This window comes from Trachinotus anak, unplaced genomic scaffold (assembly GCF_046630095.1).
Source record: "Trachinotus anak isolate AG129_WGS33_773 ecotype Australia unplaced genomic scaffold, CSIRO_AGI_Tana_v1 ptg000007l, whole genome shotgun sequence".
Lineage (NCBI taxonomy): Eukaryota > Metazoa > Chordata > Actinopteri > Carangiformes > Carangidae > Trachinotus > Trachinotus anak.
In genome coordinates, this window is record NW_027273858.1 from 15999975 (window position 1) to 16021789 (window position 21815).

The 21815-nt window shown below is 40.9% G+C and overlaps 1 protein-coding gene across 2 annotated transcripts in view; it reads left to right on the forward strand.

Annotated features, from left to right (window-relative positions):
* Positions 1-758: 758 nt before the first annotated feature.
* The window catches only part of pde10a (phosphodiesterase 10A), a 61399-nt gene continuing 40342 nt past the window's right edge, over positions 759-21815 (forward strand). The window contains exons 1-2 of one of the 2 annotated variants that reach the window (XM_071480987.1): positions 759-1744; positions 1847-2023. In XM_071480987.1, coding sequence (XP_071337088.1) covers positions 1951-2023 — 73 coding nt within the window. In that variant the 5' untranslated portion in view covers positions 759-1744; positions 1847-1950. Of the gene's footprint in view, positions 2024-21815 lie in introns of both variants that reach the window. The other variant, XM_071480986.1, reaches the window with a different exon arrangement.

Here is a 21815-nt window from a genome sequence, read left to right on the forward strand (position 1 = left end):
GATGGGGCATCTATCAAAAAAAAAAAAAATCTAAAAAACCATGAAGGCAGGGTATTTCTCTAAGCCTAATAATCCCATTATGATCCCAATAAAAAAAAAAAAACGCTCTGTCAAAGCAGGGAGCATTGACGCAAGCAAGTCTTGACGTCAGTAGCTGCAGTGAATGAGGGATGGGAGGGGAAGGAGGGGAGAGAGAGAGAGAGAGAGAGAGAGAGAGAGAGAGAGAGAGAGAGAGACGTGTTTGCCTTCAGAAAATACCACGAAATACCAGCGTCACTGGCTTGAATGCAACTGTAGCTCTTTGCAAAGAAAGCCGCCGCGGATGTGCGCATGGGTGCACAAAAAAAAAAAAAAAATTTCATAACTATTCGCCCCGACATCCAAGTGACACGTTTTGAAGAAACCGTATAGGTGCTACATTGGAAATCTAATCCAGATGTAGTAAATGGAATATGATCCCCTGACCCGGGAGAGTTCATAAATAAATCAGCATATGAGAGAATGAAGAGAGGAGGAGGAGGAGGAGGAGAAGGGGGGGGGGGGGGGGGGGGGGGGTAGATGGGTGGTCGGTTGGGGGGAGCCTTTGCTCAACTGGTGTCAGGCACCCATCTGTGACTCTCTTGAAAGGAAAATGAACGTGTGAAAGTAGAAGTCACTCACAATCTGAGGAAGGTCTGTGCACTTTTATTCAGCCGGATATCTCTTAAAACTCCCCGAGCACACGCAGCCCTTTTGTTGCTGGAGTGAAAGAGGAGTGCTGATTTTTTTTTCCCCTCTTGCATTCAGAGCTGAGTCGTCCGGAGGGGAAAACTACCATCAAGCAATTTGTAAAAGCCAGACCGGTGGCGTCATTGCCTACTCTATAGTACGCGCAACAGCACGACTCTCCCGCTGCATTTATTCACAGCTTATTCTCAAATTGCTCTGTGGCCCCCGCACACTGGAGTGAAAGCAAACCTGTCCGTCCAAGACTGGTCCTCATAACACAATGCGCGTTTGTTCGATTTATGTCACCCTGGCACTTGGATCTGGAGGTTTTGCGCAAGAAGTGTCACAGACAAACAGAGTTTTTTCTACTCGTCGCTGGACTGATGGTGTTGTAAAAGAGAAGGTATTGTGCCGCGCACTCCCCTTACATCACATCTGTAGTATACTGTCTCCAGTTTCGAGCTGGGGAGAAATCCTCTCTTCCTTCACAGATGTTGCCGGAGAGCATTTTCTACCCGCAACTTAGTGTGCAGCTCAAATGTTGCCACACATGCTTTGGCTTACCAACAGCACGTCCAGATAATCTCCATTTACACTGGCCTATACTCTTCAAGATACCCAAGAGTTCCCGTTGTGTCGACTGTGCGTCATCCATGCCTGATTAGACTTGTAGTCTGACGTCGCCGAGCGCCATTCAAGCAAAACACCTCGCACAGCGTTGAAAATCTAAATTGAATGTCTTTTCTTCAAAAAACCATCCGGAGTGACGAAGACCACAGTTTTCATAAAGACGTGGATCAACAAGTTGCCTCCAGACCAGTGCGTAATTTCCATCTGAGCGGGGTTCAAGCATAATCCGCGACACACGTGATCGACAAATCACTTTAGCTGGAAATATTTTCTCATTTGTCAAAGGAAATAAGCCCCGGACTGTCCGCGGAGACACATCTTGTGCGATTACGGCGGGAATCAGGAGCTGCCCGGCTCCAGCTCCATGCCTCGCTGCGTCTCCAGATGCTCTGCTGGCCACCACATGGTAACTTTGCGCACACAGCACGCTGGAAAGATGACATATAGAGAAAGGATCTGAATGAATGGGACTGAGATTTATTCGCATTTCTCTTCTCGCCTCCCCCAGACTGTTGTATGTGTTGTATATCCTGCTGGTTGAAGGTGTCTCACGTTATCAGCAGATATCGATTCAGCGGTGGGTAGATCCATCACTCGAATAGGGAGCAGCAAATGTCGAAGAAACGCAAAAGTCCTGACGACCAGGGCTTTGAGGAATCTCCGCCTGCAGGATGCAGCGACCAAGGTAGGACTCATGGTCAGAGAAGACAGTCTGAAAGTTGAGTGCAGGTGTGTAACATCCTCATGTACTGTTTGAGGAAGTGCTTCATCTTCTGATATTTCTACAGAGCTTTTCTGAGTAGGAACCACAGTTTTGTTGCAAAGTCAGAGGCACCAAGACTTTGCCATAGTCTCGGGATGCACAGCCACTACAGCTGCTGTATTAACTCTTTGAATCCATACAGTATTAAATCTGTTCAGGGACAAGACTATGTTGCCATGCAATGAACTCTTCTTTAAAATAAGTATTTTATCCCTAGAAACCGATCTTGTGTGCTGCTGCGGATTACTTTTTATAATCTCTCATCAGTCCTCAGTGGAGTCACATTTGTGTGACTCCACTGCAGAGCAGACTTTCATTTTCAGCCACAGGAGGAAGTGTTGTGTAGTTCAATGCAAAGTGTGGCACCAGTAAAATAATCTGGGTGAACTCAGCTTTGTTGATAGTAGATCTGTCGTTATGTAACTGTAATGTAGCCTACATATACTGCGTAAGTTTGAGCTTAGTTGTCACTGTGTGGTCAATTTGTTGTTGCACTGTGTGAGTTCAGAGGAACAGTCACGGCCAGATCCACCATAAGGGTGTTCTTGGCGTGAACCCAGGGGCCCAGCATACTAAGAGGCCAGTTCGTGTGCATAGAGAAAATAAAAGTAAACTGTTATGAAATGCTGTGGGTACAAATGGCAACCCAGCAGCACAGAGCAACCACTCCATATACATTCCCTTAGGTAAATTCAACAAAATTTAAAAAAGCATAATTTCTTGAACTAAAAGACGAGCCATGATTGGCTCCCGGGACAGACTTTTGGGGGGGCACAATTGTAATAAACAATTGAAGAACAAATTTGAATATTCTGATATGAAACTACATTAGTAAATATCTACTATTTGCAACTCCAAATAGCCTACAGTCATGGAAAGATTGTGAGACAATGGATACAGACATTTAAAAGGTCTCCCACCCACTGAAAGAGACACAGAACTGTTTTGTGTTCTGCGTCTCTTTGTGGTCGCTTGATTGACTTTCCAACTGTTAACAGTCACTTCACAGAGACGTTCAGTCCAGTGTACGTGGGCCTGTACTGCGTGGGCCTGCTCAGTAATCCGTCCATGATCTGATACACCTCTGGCCTCCCCTCTGGCCCCGCGCCTGTTTGGGTCTTAGTGATTGATTAGAAGAGGTTTATGTTATACTGCTGCTTACTTACTTACTTACAGCTCTCTGCATCAGACACAAAACGAGACCACTATACACACTAACTGTAACAAACTGTGTTGTTACAGGTCATAACCCTTTGACACTGAACACCCTGAGGCATGTGGAATCATTAATCGGATGTTCACAGTGACTTAGTATAAAATATAAATGTGTTGCATGATCATTAGATGGTAAACAACGGCCACAAAAATTAGTCCTGCTCTTAGGAATGTTGCACTTTACTTTCCTCAAAGTGCCTGTGATCTCATGTGACTCACATCAGCCGGACACCACTCACTCTGATGCATAGGCTACCCTGACTTTGCATATTGATGATTTACGTGGCCAAACTGACCACAGCTGGGTTCGGTTTCTGCTGCGTCCCTGCTTGTTAGATGTCGTAGTTGAAAACACTGGTTCAGCTCATCCTTTCGTTTGAAATTCAAGCATTCCTCCTTTTCAAGAGGCAGCTTTTGAAATACCTCGATCAGCAGTGCTGCTGCTATTAAGCTGGCAAACACATGACAGCAGTTGTAAGTTCAAGGCCAAGAACAACATCACCTTCAAGCAGAGAGTCGTGCCTGCTTGCATGAATGGTGCTGCAGCAATGGAAACAGCTCAAGTGAAGGACTGGACATGTGTGGTGTTTCCTTTGCATCACATTATTCAAGTTTAAAATTCAGCATCACATATGAGCATTAGGCTGCATCAGTCATGTTTAGATTTGGAAAAACTCATTCAGAATTAAACTATACAACACATCCCTTCATCTCTGTTCGTCTATTACTTTTTATCAGTTCACCCAAATGTATCTTCTCACTTACCACTAGTTATATATATATATATATATATAGAGAGAGAGAGAGAGACATTTATGCTTCTTTTATTTTTATTTGATGTTTACATTTTATCAGTAACATGTCAGTAACAGTTTTCATTAGGGCTATTTCTGTTGTAAAAGTAGTTCCTACCAAACTACAGCCCTCTCTAGTTTAGCTGTGATTATCCTGAAAACATTTAACCTAGAAGGAGATATTTATATTATATTGTACACTGTGAGCACCACAAACAAAATTTCATCTTCCCACATTGTATTAGGGTGGAGGCAGAAATCTCACAAACAGACATGTCATAAGCTGAACAAATAAAATCGCATCAATCTGTATGGTTACCACCGGTTACAAGTTTTTTGTGACTGGGGTGAACTGATCTTTGAAGACCTCAATATAAACTTGTAGCTGCAGTGCAGGACTTACAGTAAACATTATGGCTTCCTCAGGCCTGCAGACTTGTTTGTTTGCACTGAAAATGTGACCTGTTTGCATCACAGTCTTTGGCTCCAAGTCTTTTTGGGCCCACGCCCAAATGAGAGTTTCCCTTGGCTAACACGGAAGGAGAGCCGGGCGCTTCCTTCTCCGGCTGTGCCTGGCATCTGTGTCTACTTAGGGGGTACACACCCACTGAACGCCTCCCACTCAAGACTTTGCCATCCTGCGCACTTTGGTGCAGGCTCGGTACACTCTAGTACACAAATACAGGTATGCTGTTGACGCAAAAGCAGATTTTAAACCAAATTTATTATTAACCAAATTTGTGAAGGAACCACACAAATCACTATATTTTAACTTCTTACAAAATCCTCTTTTTGTAAAAATTGGGCAGTACTGTTCAAATCTTATCTATGTTAAAGTACCCCAACCTACCCATCTGGTAGTTCTGGCTCTCAGCTGCATTCAGTCAGCTAATTAGTTTAAACTGAACTAAACATTTAAAATGAAGTTAAACAGTTTTGTTGTACAATCATTTGTCTAAACTAAGTGGCTGTGGTTAAAAAAAAAAAACAGACAAATACAATAAAATCATGATGCATTTGTGTGTTATGAACAGAATCTGAAAATTAGCACCAGTCTCTATGGTGCTGCCGTTGTCGCCGCTCCATTCACTGTCACCTCTGATTGTTCAAGCTCGTATTTTCTCATGGAGATCGTTTTTGTTCGCTCAGATATCCACGGTGAGGCCAGGAGAGGAGGTGTAGAAACAGGGGCATTGAGATTCATATCAGGACCACAAAGCGGTTTTTGTCTTGCCTCTTGGTGTGCAGCCTGAACCTGTCGATTACAGTGCCACTCCTGGGGCCCCCATCCGCCCAGCCACCCACCAACCACCACTGCAGCTGGTCAACAGCCTTCAGCTGTGTAAATGACCAGCTCTAGATACCAGTGGAAAGGTATCCGTGAAGCTTGACGTCCGGACGTGCTGCTAATCTGGAGCATTTTTCTTCCCATTGTTCCTGGTGAAGTGGCTGTTTTTTTAAGCTTCACCTTTTTGACTGTTTGTCTGTGCTTAACAGTCAGTGCAGAGAGACAAGAAACACAGGGAGGGAAAGGGTTTGATGTCACAACGGTCCACCAATCAGGGGTTTGCAGTTCAGTGGTATGCACCCAACTATAAGGCTACCTGTCCTAGCAATGTGAGAAAAGGGAGCTGTAACAACCATTAAGAGACTAATATACTGCAAATATGAAGAGATAAGGAGATTTCCAGTAGTAGTTATTCTAAAATAAAACCACCCTATAAGTAAGAATCAAAAGATGTATTAGGTAACTTATATATTTATTCTTAACTGAACTGCCTGGCTAATTTAATGCAGTATAAGTGGTTGGTGGCACAACCAGCACTGACCTTTGACATTCCAAGCAACTTTAGTGTTCATCTGGACTCATGTCACTGGCAGACCTGTATTCCCTCTCCTTTTTTGCTCCATTTTGGTCTCCACCATCCCCTGAGGGAAATATCTGTCTGTCTCTTGAGCTTCTAAATGCTCCACAGTGTTCAACAGCTAGTCTCTAAGTGTGCCTGCCTGTTGTTTTTTTGTTTTTTGTTTTTGTCTGCTGCAGATAAAACAACAAGTAAGTAATTTGAACCATTGTTAATATAAACATATAGATTAGTTCAGCTTCAAAGTTTTTTTTATGCATATTATCTATACTATAGAATAGTTCAACAGAGAACATAATAGGTTTATATAGCTTTCACTAAAAACAGACAAAAAGTGGAGTCCATTCCTCTTTTTAAATTAAGTTCATATGGTGGAGGCAGTTTGACTGTGTGAACTTGGTTTTCCAGCATCAGGGCCTTTAGAGCTAATGGTTGCCATATATCCCCTCTGCTATAACAATGACGGAGCTCCCACCTCATTAACAATACGTCAAGAAGAACATTACAAAATGGCCTCCACTCACAGGAACAAAAAGGCCCTGTTCCTGTGAGACAGGAGATCAGTGCAGCCAAGGCCAGTTAGAGTTTCTCGTTCATAGTGAGTTCAGACCGCTGAGAGCATAGTTCCACATCTTGTGGACGGGTTTGTCCTCATGGATTAAACCGAGGAGCAGCTCAGCGTCATACACTGGCATGGCTTTCCAGCGGTGCACCATGTGTGTCTCTTTAGCTTGGCTTTGTGCCCACGATGCTGAAACACTGAGGCTCGCAGGGCCATATGCCATTCTCATGACGCCACAGAGCCCTTGGTGTGTAAACCGCATGCAACCTCACACACATTCAAACACTCACATCATCCTCACACATGCTCTCATCCACGTCCCGCTCGCAGACAATGTTGCAGAGCAGCTCACAGCTTCAGTCTTTGAGGCCTGAGCTGCAGACTCTTTGGAACAAGCTGGACTTGTACAAGAATACCACTTAGTGGTCTTCCTGTGTATTGCAGGTCACAATAGTGCACACAAAGATTTGTGTAAGATAATAAAAATCCAAAATGTCGTCCTGTTGTCAAATTTGCCACATTTTTACAGTTTTACCAACTGTTGACCTTTGCCCTCTATTTAATTTGACAGCAGTAGTCAGATCTTCCACCAGTGTCTTCAGACAGACAGACAGAGACAGACAGAGACAGACACACAGACACTAGGTGGGGCTAAAGTATAAAGATGAAATGCAGGGGGCGGCATCAGGGAAATTTACCATAGTGCAGACAACCAGTGACTCTGAATGACCATATTTCTTTCTTTTCTTTTTTTTAATCACTTTATTATTTGTAGATTTGGTGATACCTGCTGAAAAGTTCCACAAAATTATAGATTTATATAATCCTTTAATGTCAATAGAGATTTCATCATCAGTTTTTTTCTGTCAATTAACAGAAGGCAGAAAAAAAGAAAAATAATTCAATTTCTTTGTTTAAGTGAAATCGTTGTTGTTACATTACACAGAGGTCATTGATTTTCAATTTCAGTTTGACTGCAGTGCTGAACAAGGTTCAGTCTTAACTGTACAATTGTGAATAGTACAATTAGATTATACAATACCATAAACCAGAAAAAAAAAATTTACAGCTGCTGAATTATCAGGCATGAATATTGTGTTACAGTTTGTGAGTGTGAGTAAGGGACGAGGTTAGACTGTGTCTGGTGTGTGTGTGTGTGTGTGTGTTCAGTTCATGAATGGATTGCGTCCATGTATTATCAGTAAACAGGCAGACCTGACATCTTGCTTGGCCGTCTTGGCCTGCTCTGATGTCTGCTGTGCAGAGAGATTGACAGGCCTGTACGTCAGCACCCATATTTCTCACCTATGATTCATACTGAATTTGTTTGGCTTCTGATGAGGGCTTCAGGCTGCCAGCTACCCCTCCCCCCCAACGCCCTTCTCCCCACCACTCCCCAAATTGTTTGACTTTCACTGTCTAAAACAGATGTAAAAGCATTCCTTTAATGAGGCGCAAAACCAACTCATAGAAATGAACCGTAAAATCATTTACAATGAATGTGTTTCATTCTCACAAAAGCCAACGTGTTTTTTCCCATGTAGCTTCTGCTAACTCTGAATGGAGCTGCACAAAAAAAATACTATTTAAGTATTTTTGTGTAGAAACACAGTGTCTGTACATTTTGGATAACAGTGCAGCTCAGTTGTGCCAGTTAGATATTTGTTAAAGATTTTAATCGCACTCTGTTTTACTCATATTGTTGAAATAACGTGAAAAAATCCAACATGGTGAAAACAAAAAGAAAGTAAAAATAAACAGTGTTCTTGTGTTGAAGATAATTTCCTGTTGGTGTGTCCACATGTAATGCTTGCACAAGGAGCAGAGTCAAACGGTCGGCCGGGAGCGCCTCACTGTATACACACTGTACACCGTCACCAGAAATACACTCTGACAGGCTGTGTGACATCACTCGGCTGTAAATACTGACGAGTGTTTGGCGGTTAAAAGAGCCGTTTGACCAGGGCTGTGTTAGCATGACCAGCACACGTGTGTTTAACAAGCAAAGTGTGGAGCACTGAGGGAGAGTGTTTGCCTTTTGTAAAGCCCGTAGTAGCTCATCTTTGTGTGTGTAGGTGTGTGTGTGTGTGTGTGTGTGTGTGTGTGTGTGTGTGTGAGGTAGAGAGCAGAGTGATGGTTTGATGGGGAGCTGATGAGGTCATGGCTCATGTCTCCTGCTTGCGTCATCACCTTTAGGATGTGACCCTTGCCAGCAGAGCTGCACTTACTGCTCTCGTTTGTGAAACAGTGTCAGAGCCGTAAAAACCACACGATATGAATCAAGAGAAAAGTCTTCACTGTGGCGGACCTGAGGTGCAAAGCAAAATTTCCCTGATGAAAAAAAAAAGGATCACAACTGAAAAAATACAACTCATATTTTTATATATATATATGATATTTGCAGCTGTGTTTGTGTTTGTTTGTTTTTTATAAATGTGTGTGCTCAACATGATGTATTCATTAGCACCTCTGAAGACACACGGTTAACCTCCTGTTTTGCCTGCAGTTTTTACGAGATTGCACAGTGAAGCATTTTACATGGTTAAGTGACGTCAGCAAAGCCAATGAGCACTGTTTGTTTTGTTTCCCCCCCTCCACCCCCCCACTCAACAGACCTCTGACCACATGCTCATCATCATAATCATCCTCTAGAATAACGGATGTGATAATCTAGGTCAGAAGTGGTGCCAACGGAAACACTGCCCGCTAATCTAAATAGCCAGGATTTGCATGTGTGAGAGATGCATGTGTGTGTGTGTGTGTCTGTGTGTGTGTGTGTGTAAACAATGGACTGTGTGTGTCAGGGAGGAGAAAATAAAAAATATATGTTTTTGTGAATTAGTTTCTGCATTTATGACAGAAATGAGGCTGTTTATGTGATCAGTGCTTTTTTTTTTATGACCAAACACTAAAATAAATCTGCATTTTTTGGGAGAAAATCCCCAATGAATCAGTTATGTTTAAGTAAACGTCAGAGCCAATCCTATAATATCTAATGCTGTAATAATATAGAATATAAAAAAATATAATTGTGGACCTGCTGCTTTATTAGTAATACATCCTTTGATAATGACAGAAGAAAGACATTTGGCCATCAGAATATATGCTGCAATTACTTAAATACATAACCATTAGCTTGATGTTGCGTAAGGTGTGCAACTGTTTCTTTATGAGAAAATGTACAAGTCTTTTTTCATTTTCAGGACTGTATTTATTTATTTTTTAGAAATGTGAATTCAGAGTTAAAATCGACTGGTTTTACTTTGAAGGGAATAAAATACAGGTCTGCTGGTGAGCTAATTTAAAAGTCACTGAATGCTGCAGTATGTGTGTGTAATGCACATAAATTACATTTTACCGCGTGTGTGCGTGCGTGTGTGTGCATGTGTGTGACAAACGTTCAGGCAGGCATAATTTGTGCCAGCTCTATGACGTAGAGGACATGAGGCTCAGGCGGGTGCTGTGAGTGGCAGTAACAGCATCTCCTGCTCGAGCCTGCCCCATCTCTGACTTCATTGGCTCCAGTTCTGACGCAGATACACCCACCACCCCCCTCCCTACCCCTGCACACTTCTTTCATCACATTTTTTTTCACCTATTTAAATGTTGTTGTTTTTTTTTGTGTTGGTTTTTTTTTTGTTTTGTTTTTTTGATTCATGTGCCTTCTGCAGTTCCCTCCACTGCAGCGCTCCACACACAGCTACACATCACATATCTGCACCACCTGTCCCTCTCTGTTCTGTCTCTTGTGCACTGATAGGAACCCTATCAACCTTATCCTTCATTTATTTCTCGCCATATTATCCATGTAAATCCTCTTTCCTTTTGAATTTAATTGTGCAGTTCGAGGTCTGAATCACAGTGAGCCACTGAGAGCATTAGAGGTGTTATTCGGCCACATTAAATTTGTCAGCATGTGGCTGACAAGCAGAGGACGGCTTCCACTGTTTCAGTCAACCGCTGCAGTACAGCTGTTGAAATGTACAATCAAATATGTTCATCAGGGATCATGTCATCACAGTTTCTCCACCAACTGCGCTGTGCAGTTTTGCTAAGCACAATCATGTCGTGGAAACACTTTAAATAAACAAACTATTGGAGAGAGATCATGTATTTTTTGTGGGAACTGTGTTAATGTAAGAGCTTTTTTGACCTTTGCCTTTTCACATTTGGCCAGAAAAAATAAATTCAATGTATGTCTATTGGTTAAATATATCTGATTTACAGATTTTCCGTTGAAAAATGAAATAATAAACAAAATAATAATTATTACAAGCATGTAATCCAACTAAAACCATATTCAAAAGTCTCAACTGTAATTAGAGAAAGGAAAGAGGAAAAACTGGCACATTTTTGGACAGTCTCTCCATGATGAGGAAACCCCGTAGTAGTGACTTAAAAGGCCATAGCAAGTTATGGTCTAAAGACTTGTATTTTTATACTGTTCAAGCCTTTTAACATGATGCCATTTGGCACAGTTGCAGCATAGTTGTACATTCGGGGCGTCTGCTCCACATTGTCTGTTAACAGTGTGTCTGATGCTCTGAATTTAGGCAGAGGAATTCTGGCAGTGCTCTAAATTTACAAATGCTTCATTTTGCAGTCAGAGTACGCTCTGCTGCTCCAAGTGCTGCCTTAAAAACCTACATCTATAATGTCTGGATGCTTTTTTATTATTATTTTGCTCTCTAGAGTGGCCCGCTTCAGGTTGCAGTATTACACAAGAATACCCATCATCTTCCAGGGGTGCTACAGTTTGCCCTGACCTCTGACCTCCATGTAGATAAATGGGAAATGATATGATGAAACATTCTCTGCAGGGATTAGATGGTTAATTATTATTCAGAATAACATCTACTAATAAAATGAAACATTCATCTTTATCAGAGATGTCATATTTCTGGTGTACAAAGTACAGTAATTACAGTAATAACATACTATTTATAATTTTATAAGGCATTGTTGAATTATCATGAGAAATGCAAGAAATGATGACAGTGATGTATTAAGTGTGTTACACTTGTGTCTGTGGTTGACTATGCTAATCTAAAATTTCTTGTTCTAACCAGTTTACTTCTCAAAATGCAAATAAACAAATTAACACGCCTAGTCCAAGCCATAAAATGTATTCAGTCCCACTCAGGTCCAGATTTTTGATTTGATTTTAACTACCAGGTCAAAATGTTTGACCTGACAAAGATCCAACTGGGATATAATTAATAATTTGTGGTTTGGAGTCAGTGTGCAGGCTTTACCGTTTTCACTGATGCTGCTTTTCAATGGCTTTTCACCTATACGAGATGTATGTATCGTGACACCACAATTAGACTTAAAGCACTTTATCCCTTTTCAATATGGCAGGGATAATGGCATGTAAACTTTTACTCAAGTAACAAAGAAGATCAGTATTATCTCAGGTAAAACGTTCTAAATTTGACAGCCTGAGTTTTCTGAATTGTAAGCAATATTACACACATATGATAATGAACGTATTTTTGAAACCTTGCAATGTACCTTTTTTTTTTTACACTTTTGCCATTTTCTTTACTATTAACGTCCCTCTTTTTTGACATTTCTCACAATGTGGAACTTTCTCAAAGAGGAGTGTTGTGACCTGTCGTCGCCCTGCTGCCCTTGTTACTATCTACGTCCCATTAAGTCCCACTGTTGGTGGCAGTTCACATGGAACGGCTTCTTTTCACCAAACCACAAGCTTCACAGCTTAAAGAAAAACTCTTGTTTATTTAAAAATTCTTTGAATATAATAATAATGTACTACCTAGTTAACTGCTGTGATCTAAGTAAAAATCACTTTAAGCAACAATCATGAGTAGTCAGATATGGGCTTTAAACAAACTCTGTTTTATCTTATATACAAGAGAAACAAAGGTGAGGTTCCTGTGTAATGAGGGATTATTACCAACATTGTAGCTGTGCTCACTTTTAATTTTACCCTCCTGGTTTGTGCAAAACCTGTTAATAATGTCTAACTATTTGTCTCTTACCCTGTCAGACTTTACTTCTTTATTGAAACCGTGTGTAGCCTGAATTGGACTCTGGTACTTGTAGAGAACCTGCACCAGCCTGGGTCGCATTATCCAGTTAGTCCGACTAGTCAGCTGACATGTTGCCCACTGACCAGTCATGAAATTTAATCCACCCCTGTCTTTAATGCACCACTGACAGATGGAGGGTAGAGATGGAGGGTATCCAGCTCTGCCATATTGAAGACCCTGACAGACACTTTTCATACCGCCATGCATTCTGTGCTGTTAGAGCTACACGGCTCTTAGCACGAAGCTCATCACACTGTAGATGCTGGATGTGCAGAGGCCTGCTCCATAGCAGTCTGCAAATGGGAGCGAGATTGTTAAGTGTCTAAGACAACTGCAGAGGACCTTTGCCTTTTCACATTTGGCCAGAAAAAATAAATTCAATGTATGTCTATTGGTTAAATATATCTGATTTACAGATTTTCCGTTGAAAAATGAAATAATAAACAAAATAATAATTATTACAAGCATGTAATCCAACTAAAACCATATTCAAAAGTCTCAACTGTAATTAGAGAAAGGAAAGAGGAAAAACTGGCACATTTTTGGACAGTCTCTCCATGATGAGGAAACCCCGTAGTAGTGACTTAAAAGGCCATAGCAAGTTATGGTCTAAAGACTTGTATTTTTATACTGTTCAAGCCTTTTAACATGATGCCATTTGGCACAGTTGCAGCATAGTTGTACATTCGGGGCGTCTGCTCCACATTGTCTGTTAACAGTGTGTCTGATGCTCTGAATTTAGGCAGAGGAATTCTGGCAGTGCTCTAAATTTACAAATGCTTCATTTTGCAGTCAGAGTACGCTCTGCTGCTCCAAGTGCTGCCTTAAAAACCTACATCTATAATGTCTGGATGCTTTTTTATTATTATTTTGCTCTCTAGAGTGGCCCGCTTCAGGTTGCAGTATTACACAAGAATACCCATCATCTTCCAGGGGTGCTACAGTTTGCCCTGACCTCTGACCTCCATGTAGATAAATGGGAAATGATATGATGAAACATTCTCTGCAGGGATTAGATGGTTAATTATTATTCAGAATAACATCTACTAATAAAATGAAACATTCATCTTTATCAGAGATGTCATATTTCTGGTGTACAAAGTACAGTAATTACAGTAATAACATACTATTTATAATTTTATAAGGCATTGTTGAATTATCATGAGAAATGCAAGAAATGATGACAGTGATGTATTAAGTGTGTTACACTTGTGTCTGTGGTTGACTATGCTAATCTAAAATTTCTTGTTCTAACCAGTTTACTTCTCAAAATGCAAATAAACAAATTAACACGCCTAGTCCAAGCCATAAAATGTATTCAGTCCCACTCAGGTCCAGATTTTTGATTTGATTTTAACTACCAGGTCAAAATGTTTGACCTGACAAAGATCCAACTGGGATATAATTAATAATTTGTGGTTTGGAGTCAGTGTGCAGGCTTTACCGTTTTCACTGATGCTGCTTTTCAATGGCTTTTCACCTATACGAGATGTATGTATCGTGACACCACAATTAGACTTAAAGCACTTTATCCCTTTTCAATATGGCAGGAATAATGGCATGTAAACTTTTACTCAAGTAACAAAGAAGATCAGTATTATCTCAGGTAAAACGTTCTAAATTTGACAGCCTGAGTTTTCTGAATTGTAAGCAATATTACACACATATGATAATGAACGTATTTTTGAAACCTTGCAATGTACCTTTTTTTTTTTACACTTTTGCCATTTTCTTTACTATTAACGTCCCTCTTTTTTGACATTTCTCACAATGTGGAACTTTCTCAAAGAGGAGTGTTGTGACCTGTCGTCGCCCTGCTGCCCTTGTTACTATCTACGTCCCATTAAGTCCCACTGTTGGTGGCAGTTCACATGGAACGGCTTCTTTTCACCAAACCACAAGCTTCACAGCTTAAAGAAAAACTCTTGTTTATTTAAAAATTCTTTGAATATAATAATAATGTACTACCTAGTTAACTGCTGTGATCTAAGTAAAAATCACTTTAAGCAACAATCATGAGTAGTCAGATATGGGCTTTAAACAAACTCTGTTTTATCTTACATACAAGAGAAACAAAGGTGAGGTTCCTGTGTAATGAGGGATTATTACCAACATTGTAGCTGTGCTCACTTTTAATTTTACCCTCCTGGTTTGTGCAAAACCTGTTAATAATGTCTAACTATTTGTCTCTTACCCTGTCAGACTTTACTTCTTTATTGAAACCGTGTGTAGCCTGAATTGGACTCTGGTACTTGTAGAGAACCTGCACCAGCCTGGGTCGCATTATCCAGTTAGTCCGACTAGTCAGCTGACATGTTGCCCACTGACCAGTCATGAAATTTAATCCACCCCTGTCTTTAATGCACCACTGACAGATGGAGGGTAGAGATGGAGGGTATCCAGCTCTGCCATATTGAAGACCCTGACAGACACTTTTCATACCGCCATGCATTCTGTGCTGTTAGAGCTACACGGCTCTTAGCACGAAGCTCATCACACTGTAGATGCTGGATGTGCAGAGGCCTGCTCCATAGCAGTCTGCAAATGGGAGCCAGATTGTTAAGTGTCTAAGACAACTGCAGAGGACCTTTGCCTTTTCACATTTGGCCAGAAAAAATAAATTCAATGTATGTCTATTGGTTAAATATATCTGATTTACAGATTTTCCGTTGAAAAATGAAATAATAAACAAAATAATAATTATTACAAGCATGTAATCCAACTAAAACCATATTCAAAAGTCTCAACTGTAATTAGAGAAAGGAAAGAGGAAAAACTGGCACATTTTTGGACAGTCTCTCCATGATGAGGAAACCCCGTAGTAGTGACTTAAAAGGCCATAGCAAGTTATGGTCTAAAGACTTGTATTTTTATACTGTTCAAGCCTTTTAACATGATGCCATTTGGCACAGTTGCAGCATAGTTGTACATTCGGGGCGTCTGCTCCACATTGTCTGTTAACAGTGTGTCTGATGCTCTGAATTTAGGCAGAGGAATTCTGGCAGTGCTCTAAATTTACAAATGCTTCATTTTGCAGTCAGAGTACGCTCTGCTGCTCCAAGTGCTGCCTTAAAAACCTACATCTATAATGTCTGGATGCTTTTTTATTATTATTTTGCTCTCTAGAGTGGCCCGCTTCAGGTTGCAGTATTACACAAGAATACCCATCATCTTCCAGGGGTGCTACAGTTTGCCCTGACCTCTGACCTCCATGTAGATAAATGGGAAATGATATGATGAAACATTCTCTGCAGGGATTAGATGGTTAATTATTATTCAGAATAACATCTACTAATAAAATGAAACATTCATCTTTATCAGAGATGTCATATTTCTGGTGTACAAAGTACAGTAATTACAGTAATAACATACTATTTATAATTTTATAAGGCATTGTTGAATTATCATGAGAAATGCAAGAAATGATGACAGTGATGTATTAAGTGTGTTACACTTGTGTCTGTGGTTGACTATGCTAATCTAAAATTTCTTGTTCTAACCAGTTTACTTCTCAAAATGCAAATAAACAAATTAACACGCCTAGTCCAAGCCATAAAATGTATTCAGTCCCACTCAGGTCCAGATTTTTGATTTGATTTTAACTACCAGGTCAAAATGTTTGACCTGACAAAGATCCAACTGGGATATAATTAATAATTTGTGGTTTGGAGTCAGTGTGCAGGCTTTACCGTTTTCACTGATGCTGCTTTTCAATGGCTTTTCACCTATACGAGATGTATGTATCGTGACACCACAATTAGACTTAAAGCACTTTATCCCTTTTCAATATGGCAGGAATAATGGCATGTAAACTTTTACTCAAGTAACAAAGAAGATCAGTATTATCTCAGGTAAAACGTTCTAAATTTGACAGCCTGAGTTTTCTGAATTGTAAGCAATATTACACACATATGATAATGAACGTATTTTTGAAACCTTGCAATGTACCTTTTTTTTTTTACACTTTTGCCATTTTCTTTACTATTAACGTCCCTCTTTTTTGACATTTCTCACAATGTGGAACTTTCTCAAAGAGGAGTGTTGTGACCTGTCGTCGCCCTGCTGCCCTTGTTACTATCTACGTCCCATTAAGTCCCACTGTTGGTGGCAGTTCACATGGAACGGCTTCTTTTCACCAAACCACAAGCTTCACAGCTTAAAGAAAAACTCTTGTTTATTTAAAAATTCTTTGAATATAATAATAATGTACTACCTAGTTAACTGCTGTGATCTAAGTAAAAATCACTTTAAGCAACAATCATGAGTAGTCAGATATGGGCTTTAAACAAACTCTGTTTTATCTTATATACAAGAGAAACAAAGGTGAGGTTCCTGTGTAATGAGGGATTATTACCAACATTGTAGCTGTGCTCACTTTTAATTTTACCCTCCTGGTTTGTGCAAAACCTGTTAATAATGTCTAACTATTTGTCTCTTACCCTGTCAGACTTTACTTCTTTATTGAAACCGTGTGTAGCCTGAATTGGACTCTGGTACTTGTAGAGAACCTGCACCAGCCTGGGTCGCATTATCCAGTTAGTCCGACTAGTCAACTGACATGTTGCCCACTGACCAGTCATGAAATTTAATCCACCCCTGTCTTTAATGCACCACTGACAGATGGAGGGTAGAGATGGAGGGTATCCAGCTCTGCCATATTGAAGACCCTGACAGACACTTTTCATACCGCCGTGCATTCTGTGCTGTTAGAGCTACACGGCTCTTAGCACGAAGCTCATCACACTGTAGATGCTGGATGTGCAGAGGCCTGCTCCATAGCAGTCTGCAAATGGGAGCCAGATTGTTAAGTGTCTAAGACAACTGCAGAGGAAGCAGAGCAGACAGCACAGGCCTATAGCACATAATGCACCATAATGGAAAGAACTAGGCTGTGTTTCATTTAATCAGCTCCACCCCAAATGAAAGTTAGGACCCTCATCCTCCTCAGGTTACTTGAGCATGCTGTTACTGTCAGTGAGTCCATAAAAGGCAACTTTCACCAGATCAGCCTGTTTCCTGTTGACAAGCCAGTACTGCGTCTCTTGCAGTAGGCAGCTGAGGAGCCAAGTTTTATTAGCGGACGCTTGCCCCTCGGGACGCCGACATGTAATCCCTGCTGTGTGATCTACACAGTGCTTTCACTGATGGCACAATACTGACAAAAGAAAAAAAAATCAGCCTGTCTTTAATGGTTCCATTGCGCTGGACTCTTAATTTCCTGTCACCACGTCTATCACACGGAAGGAAGTCCTCCAAGATACAGCCGAGTCACTACATGTGGCATCTGTGCAGGCCGCAAACTGCGGGTTTAGGACTACGTGGAGAAGATGCTCAGTTGGACTCCTAGAAGATGGCGCTTCAGAGATGCAGCTAAACCTCATGGTCCTCATAGGGCACTTCATCTGCAGCTGGACAAACCAGCTTCTACAGAATGGATTATTTTGGCTGCACTGAAGAGTGCTGGAGCATCACCTCTAAATTATTATAGTATTTAACATGTATTTTTGGATCTCATTGAAAACTTTGCTCCAGATTCAACTTTATTGCAACAAGGATGGAACCATCAAAGCTTCTGTTGGACAATCAAAAGAATCACCCATTCATATAGAAAATTACTTTGCTTCATCCCAAAAAGTGTTCCAGACTTTAGAGGGCCATGTATGGTTTAGAGGTTAATTTAAGTGAGGCCAACCTCTACTTGCTCTATTTGTGATGAAAATGCTAAACCTCTTAGATACACACTCACAGTTACAGTGGACCTAGATCAGATCCCTTTAACACCTTTTAAAGGACCTATCCAGGACTAGATCCACAAACCAGGACAGTGGCTGTCCAGGTAACCTGACTGATGCAATAAAGATCACGCCAAGCCAAGACTGTGATGCACTGAGGTGACATCCCATCAATTCATATGCACCCAGACAGTCAGAGTGAGGAATAATCTCAGCAGACATGTGATGCAGAGAAAAGCCTTCCCACCACTGCCTTCATTCCTGCTTGTATTGTCCCTTGTGGTTGCGGTCGCCATTTTATGTGAGAAACAACAGCAATAAAGGATTGATTTAGCTAACAGGCTACAAGCTAATGTTGGAAATACTTTAGAGCACTGGCAGCACAAAAACAGCGAGCATGTAGATCTGACAAGTGTGAATGAGTGAGCTGAGGCTCAAGCTGTACTTTTTCTGTCTATCCCTAACATATCACGCACATGAATACAACATATGCTTGTCATTAAGACCACAGCAACACATACTGTATTTGCAGCAGCTATGTTTCATAATTTGCCATTGAGAATGTCAGAAAAGGTTAGGGCAGGAGAACCAGAGAAAACAATGAGATTAATGGCCCTGATGTCCTAATGATGTCTTAGAAGAAGAAGAAAAAAAAAAACAACAACAGAAAGAGGTTCAGAACATTGAGCGATAAACAAAGATGTCATCTTTTCTCCTGGGAGCGTGAGGATGTCTGAGCGAGCAACAAACCTTTCCTCTGGGTATGTCTAATATACTACAATCTGACAACAATTATTCAAAATGGCAATTATTAAGACGACGGAGGGCAGGTAATGATGTGCTGTGATTTGTATTTCCATTAACTTAAATTATGCACCTATCTCACATTTGTCCTAATGGATCACAGTGCAATGACGTCCATTGACGTCACGTTTGAGATGATCCGCATTGCAGTCGCATGCAAATTTGTGCATGCCAGGCTTTGTGTAGATGTGACGCTCCTTTTTTTTTTTTTTTCATTGTTGCACTTTTGACAAATAAGGGTAAACAGAGGCAGTAATATGCTCACTGGTTGTTGAACTAGTTGCGAGCCAAGCTGTGAAGATGTGCATAACTCCCTCAGCCCCCCAGGGACCCTGTATTTTCATGGGCCTGCCTCTGACGTCAATGCTCCGGCTGTCCTGTGGATTGTCAGAACAGACTATTCAGTTGGGGGGAGGGGACTGGAAGTCTCTGTGGTGTGTGTCTGCCGCATGTGATGTGTGTGAGTGTGAGTGTGTGTGTGTGTGTGTGTGTGTGTGTGTGTGTGTGTGTGTGTGTGTTTGTACCCACATAGATGTAAGTATGCTCCTGTGTGTATATGTGTTCATGTTTGCGTGTGCTTGCATGTGATCTGTAAATGTTTCACTTACATCTGGGGCGTGTGTGTGTGTGTGTGTGTGTGTGTGTGTGTGTGTGTGTGTGTGTGTGTGCAGCTTGCAAAAAGCTTGTACAGTGCCTTGAATGAGAAATGTGCTTAAGTGAATGAGGTCTGTAATGTGGGGGTAGGGGGTAAAGCTGTGTGTGAACAAGCGCACACACGTCTGAAGATGTGCAGCTCTTACGTTGGGAGACAGAGGCCGTAGTCATCAGGAGGCTGTTTGCTAAAAACAGCCGAGAGGGGAGAACAGTTAAGCATGGCTGCCGACCACTCCACTCTTCAGTCAGCTGTTGATCCCCCGGCGGACAATAGTAAAGCTACTCTTTCACCAACAGCCATAGAAACCAACTGCATGTGACACACACACACACACACCTCATATTAAGACAGATGAGATTTCAGCGTCTTTCATCATCACTTTTTTGATTTCCATAAATTTCCCTGTAACACACATGTGATCCATTCACAGATGGATGTGGGATTTTGTGGCAGGATAATGTTGACAGAGAAAAGAGTGCACGCTGCCTGTCCAAATTGATACAGATCAAGCCAGAGAGAACCCTGGCGGACATTTTGAGGGTTTTTTTTGTTTGTTTGTTTTTTTTTTTGGGGGGGGGGGGGGGGGGGGGGGTTTTGTGGTGCTTAGTTCATTTATTCCAACTGTATCCAAACAAATAAAAAGATACTGTGACGCAGATAAATCACAAAATCCATCTGTTGCCCCGTCTGTCTGCCTATGATCTATCCATGTATTTGTTACATTATCCTCAGTCCAGCACAACAAACCAGGACGTACGCTTCAGTGCATTTACTCAAGTACCGCACTTAAGTACACATTTGAGGTACTTTACTTGAGTATAATTACACATTATACTTCTGTTAGAGGGAAAGATGTACATTTCACTCCAATTATTTGACAGCTACAGTTACTTTTTGTTTGGAAATTAAGGTTTAATAGAAGAAACATATGGTGAGTTTATAAAATATGATGCGTTCTTAAAAACTGAGTAACTGAACAGTAATTAAAATTCAACCTGCAATGATTCCAGCTTCTCAAGTGTGAGGATTGTGATGTTTTTCCCTTGTCTTAAACTAAACAATTTTGGGGATTGGGTGAAGCTAATCGGAGATGTCAGATGTACCATTAATGCATCAGTGTTCATAAAATGGTTAATACTTTATGTAGAATACCAACTACGCAGGAATGTTGCAGTATTGTATTCTTATATTCACTTAAATGAATGTTAATGTTAATACTTCTGCCACCACTGCCCAGGACTGGATCTTTATCAGAATTTTAATGTTAGGAGCAACAGACTAAACTGTGTCTGTTACTCATATAAATATATATATATATATGTTCAAATTAAAAACACAGTCTTGTCAGGGTCATAGTAGGGATCTGGTAAATTAGTCCTGTACTCATACTCACCAGAGATGCCAGGAAGCAACCAACAACCCGTCCCTCACAAGATGCAGCTCGCTTTGTGTACTTAAAATAGTACAGGAAACATCTGACAGCTCAAGATTTGCTGGTATCATTCTGTTGCATTTGTGTCTTTTTCCACCCATGTATGACTTCTGTGTCTCATATATATATATATACACACTTCAAAACAGAATACACATAAAATTTAATTAGCTCAAGGGCAAAAATAATTAGAGATCACTGTGTTGTAAAATAACCTTCATGTTCTTGGTACAATCCATGCCTGTCTTCATTTTTTTCTAATAGTTTGTGTCACTGTTGGGGTCGTATAATATAATAATGTCTTGAACCAAGTGGACTAATTTTAAACGCAGACATCGGTTTAATTTGACAGGTCAAGCTGGTCACCGACTTCCTGTTATGTAATAATTCTGCAACTGCTCTGCCACTTTGCAGAGCCGTGGATCAGAGGGGTTCACTGCTGGGTCACAGACAGTGTTGTGGCATCCCTTGTGATCTATCGCGTTTCTCTATATGTTCTTCATCCATGACCGTCTCGCATAAGCTCATAAACTTCAGGTCACGGTCTTTGCAGGAAACGTTTTCGAGCGTTTGTTTTCCGTCTAAATTTCTGTGCATGA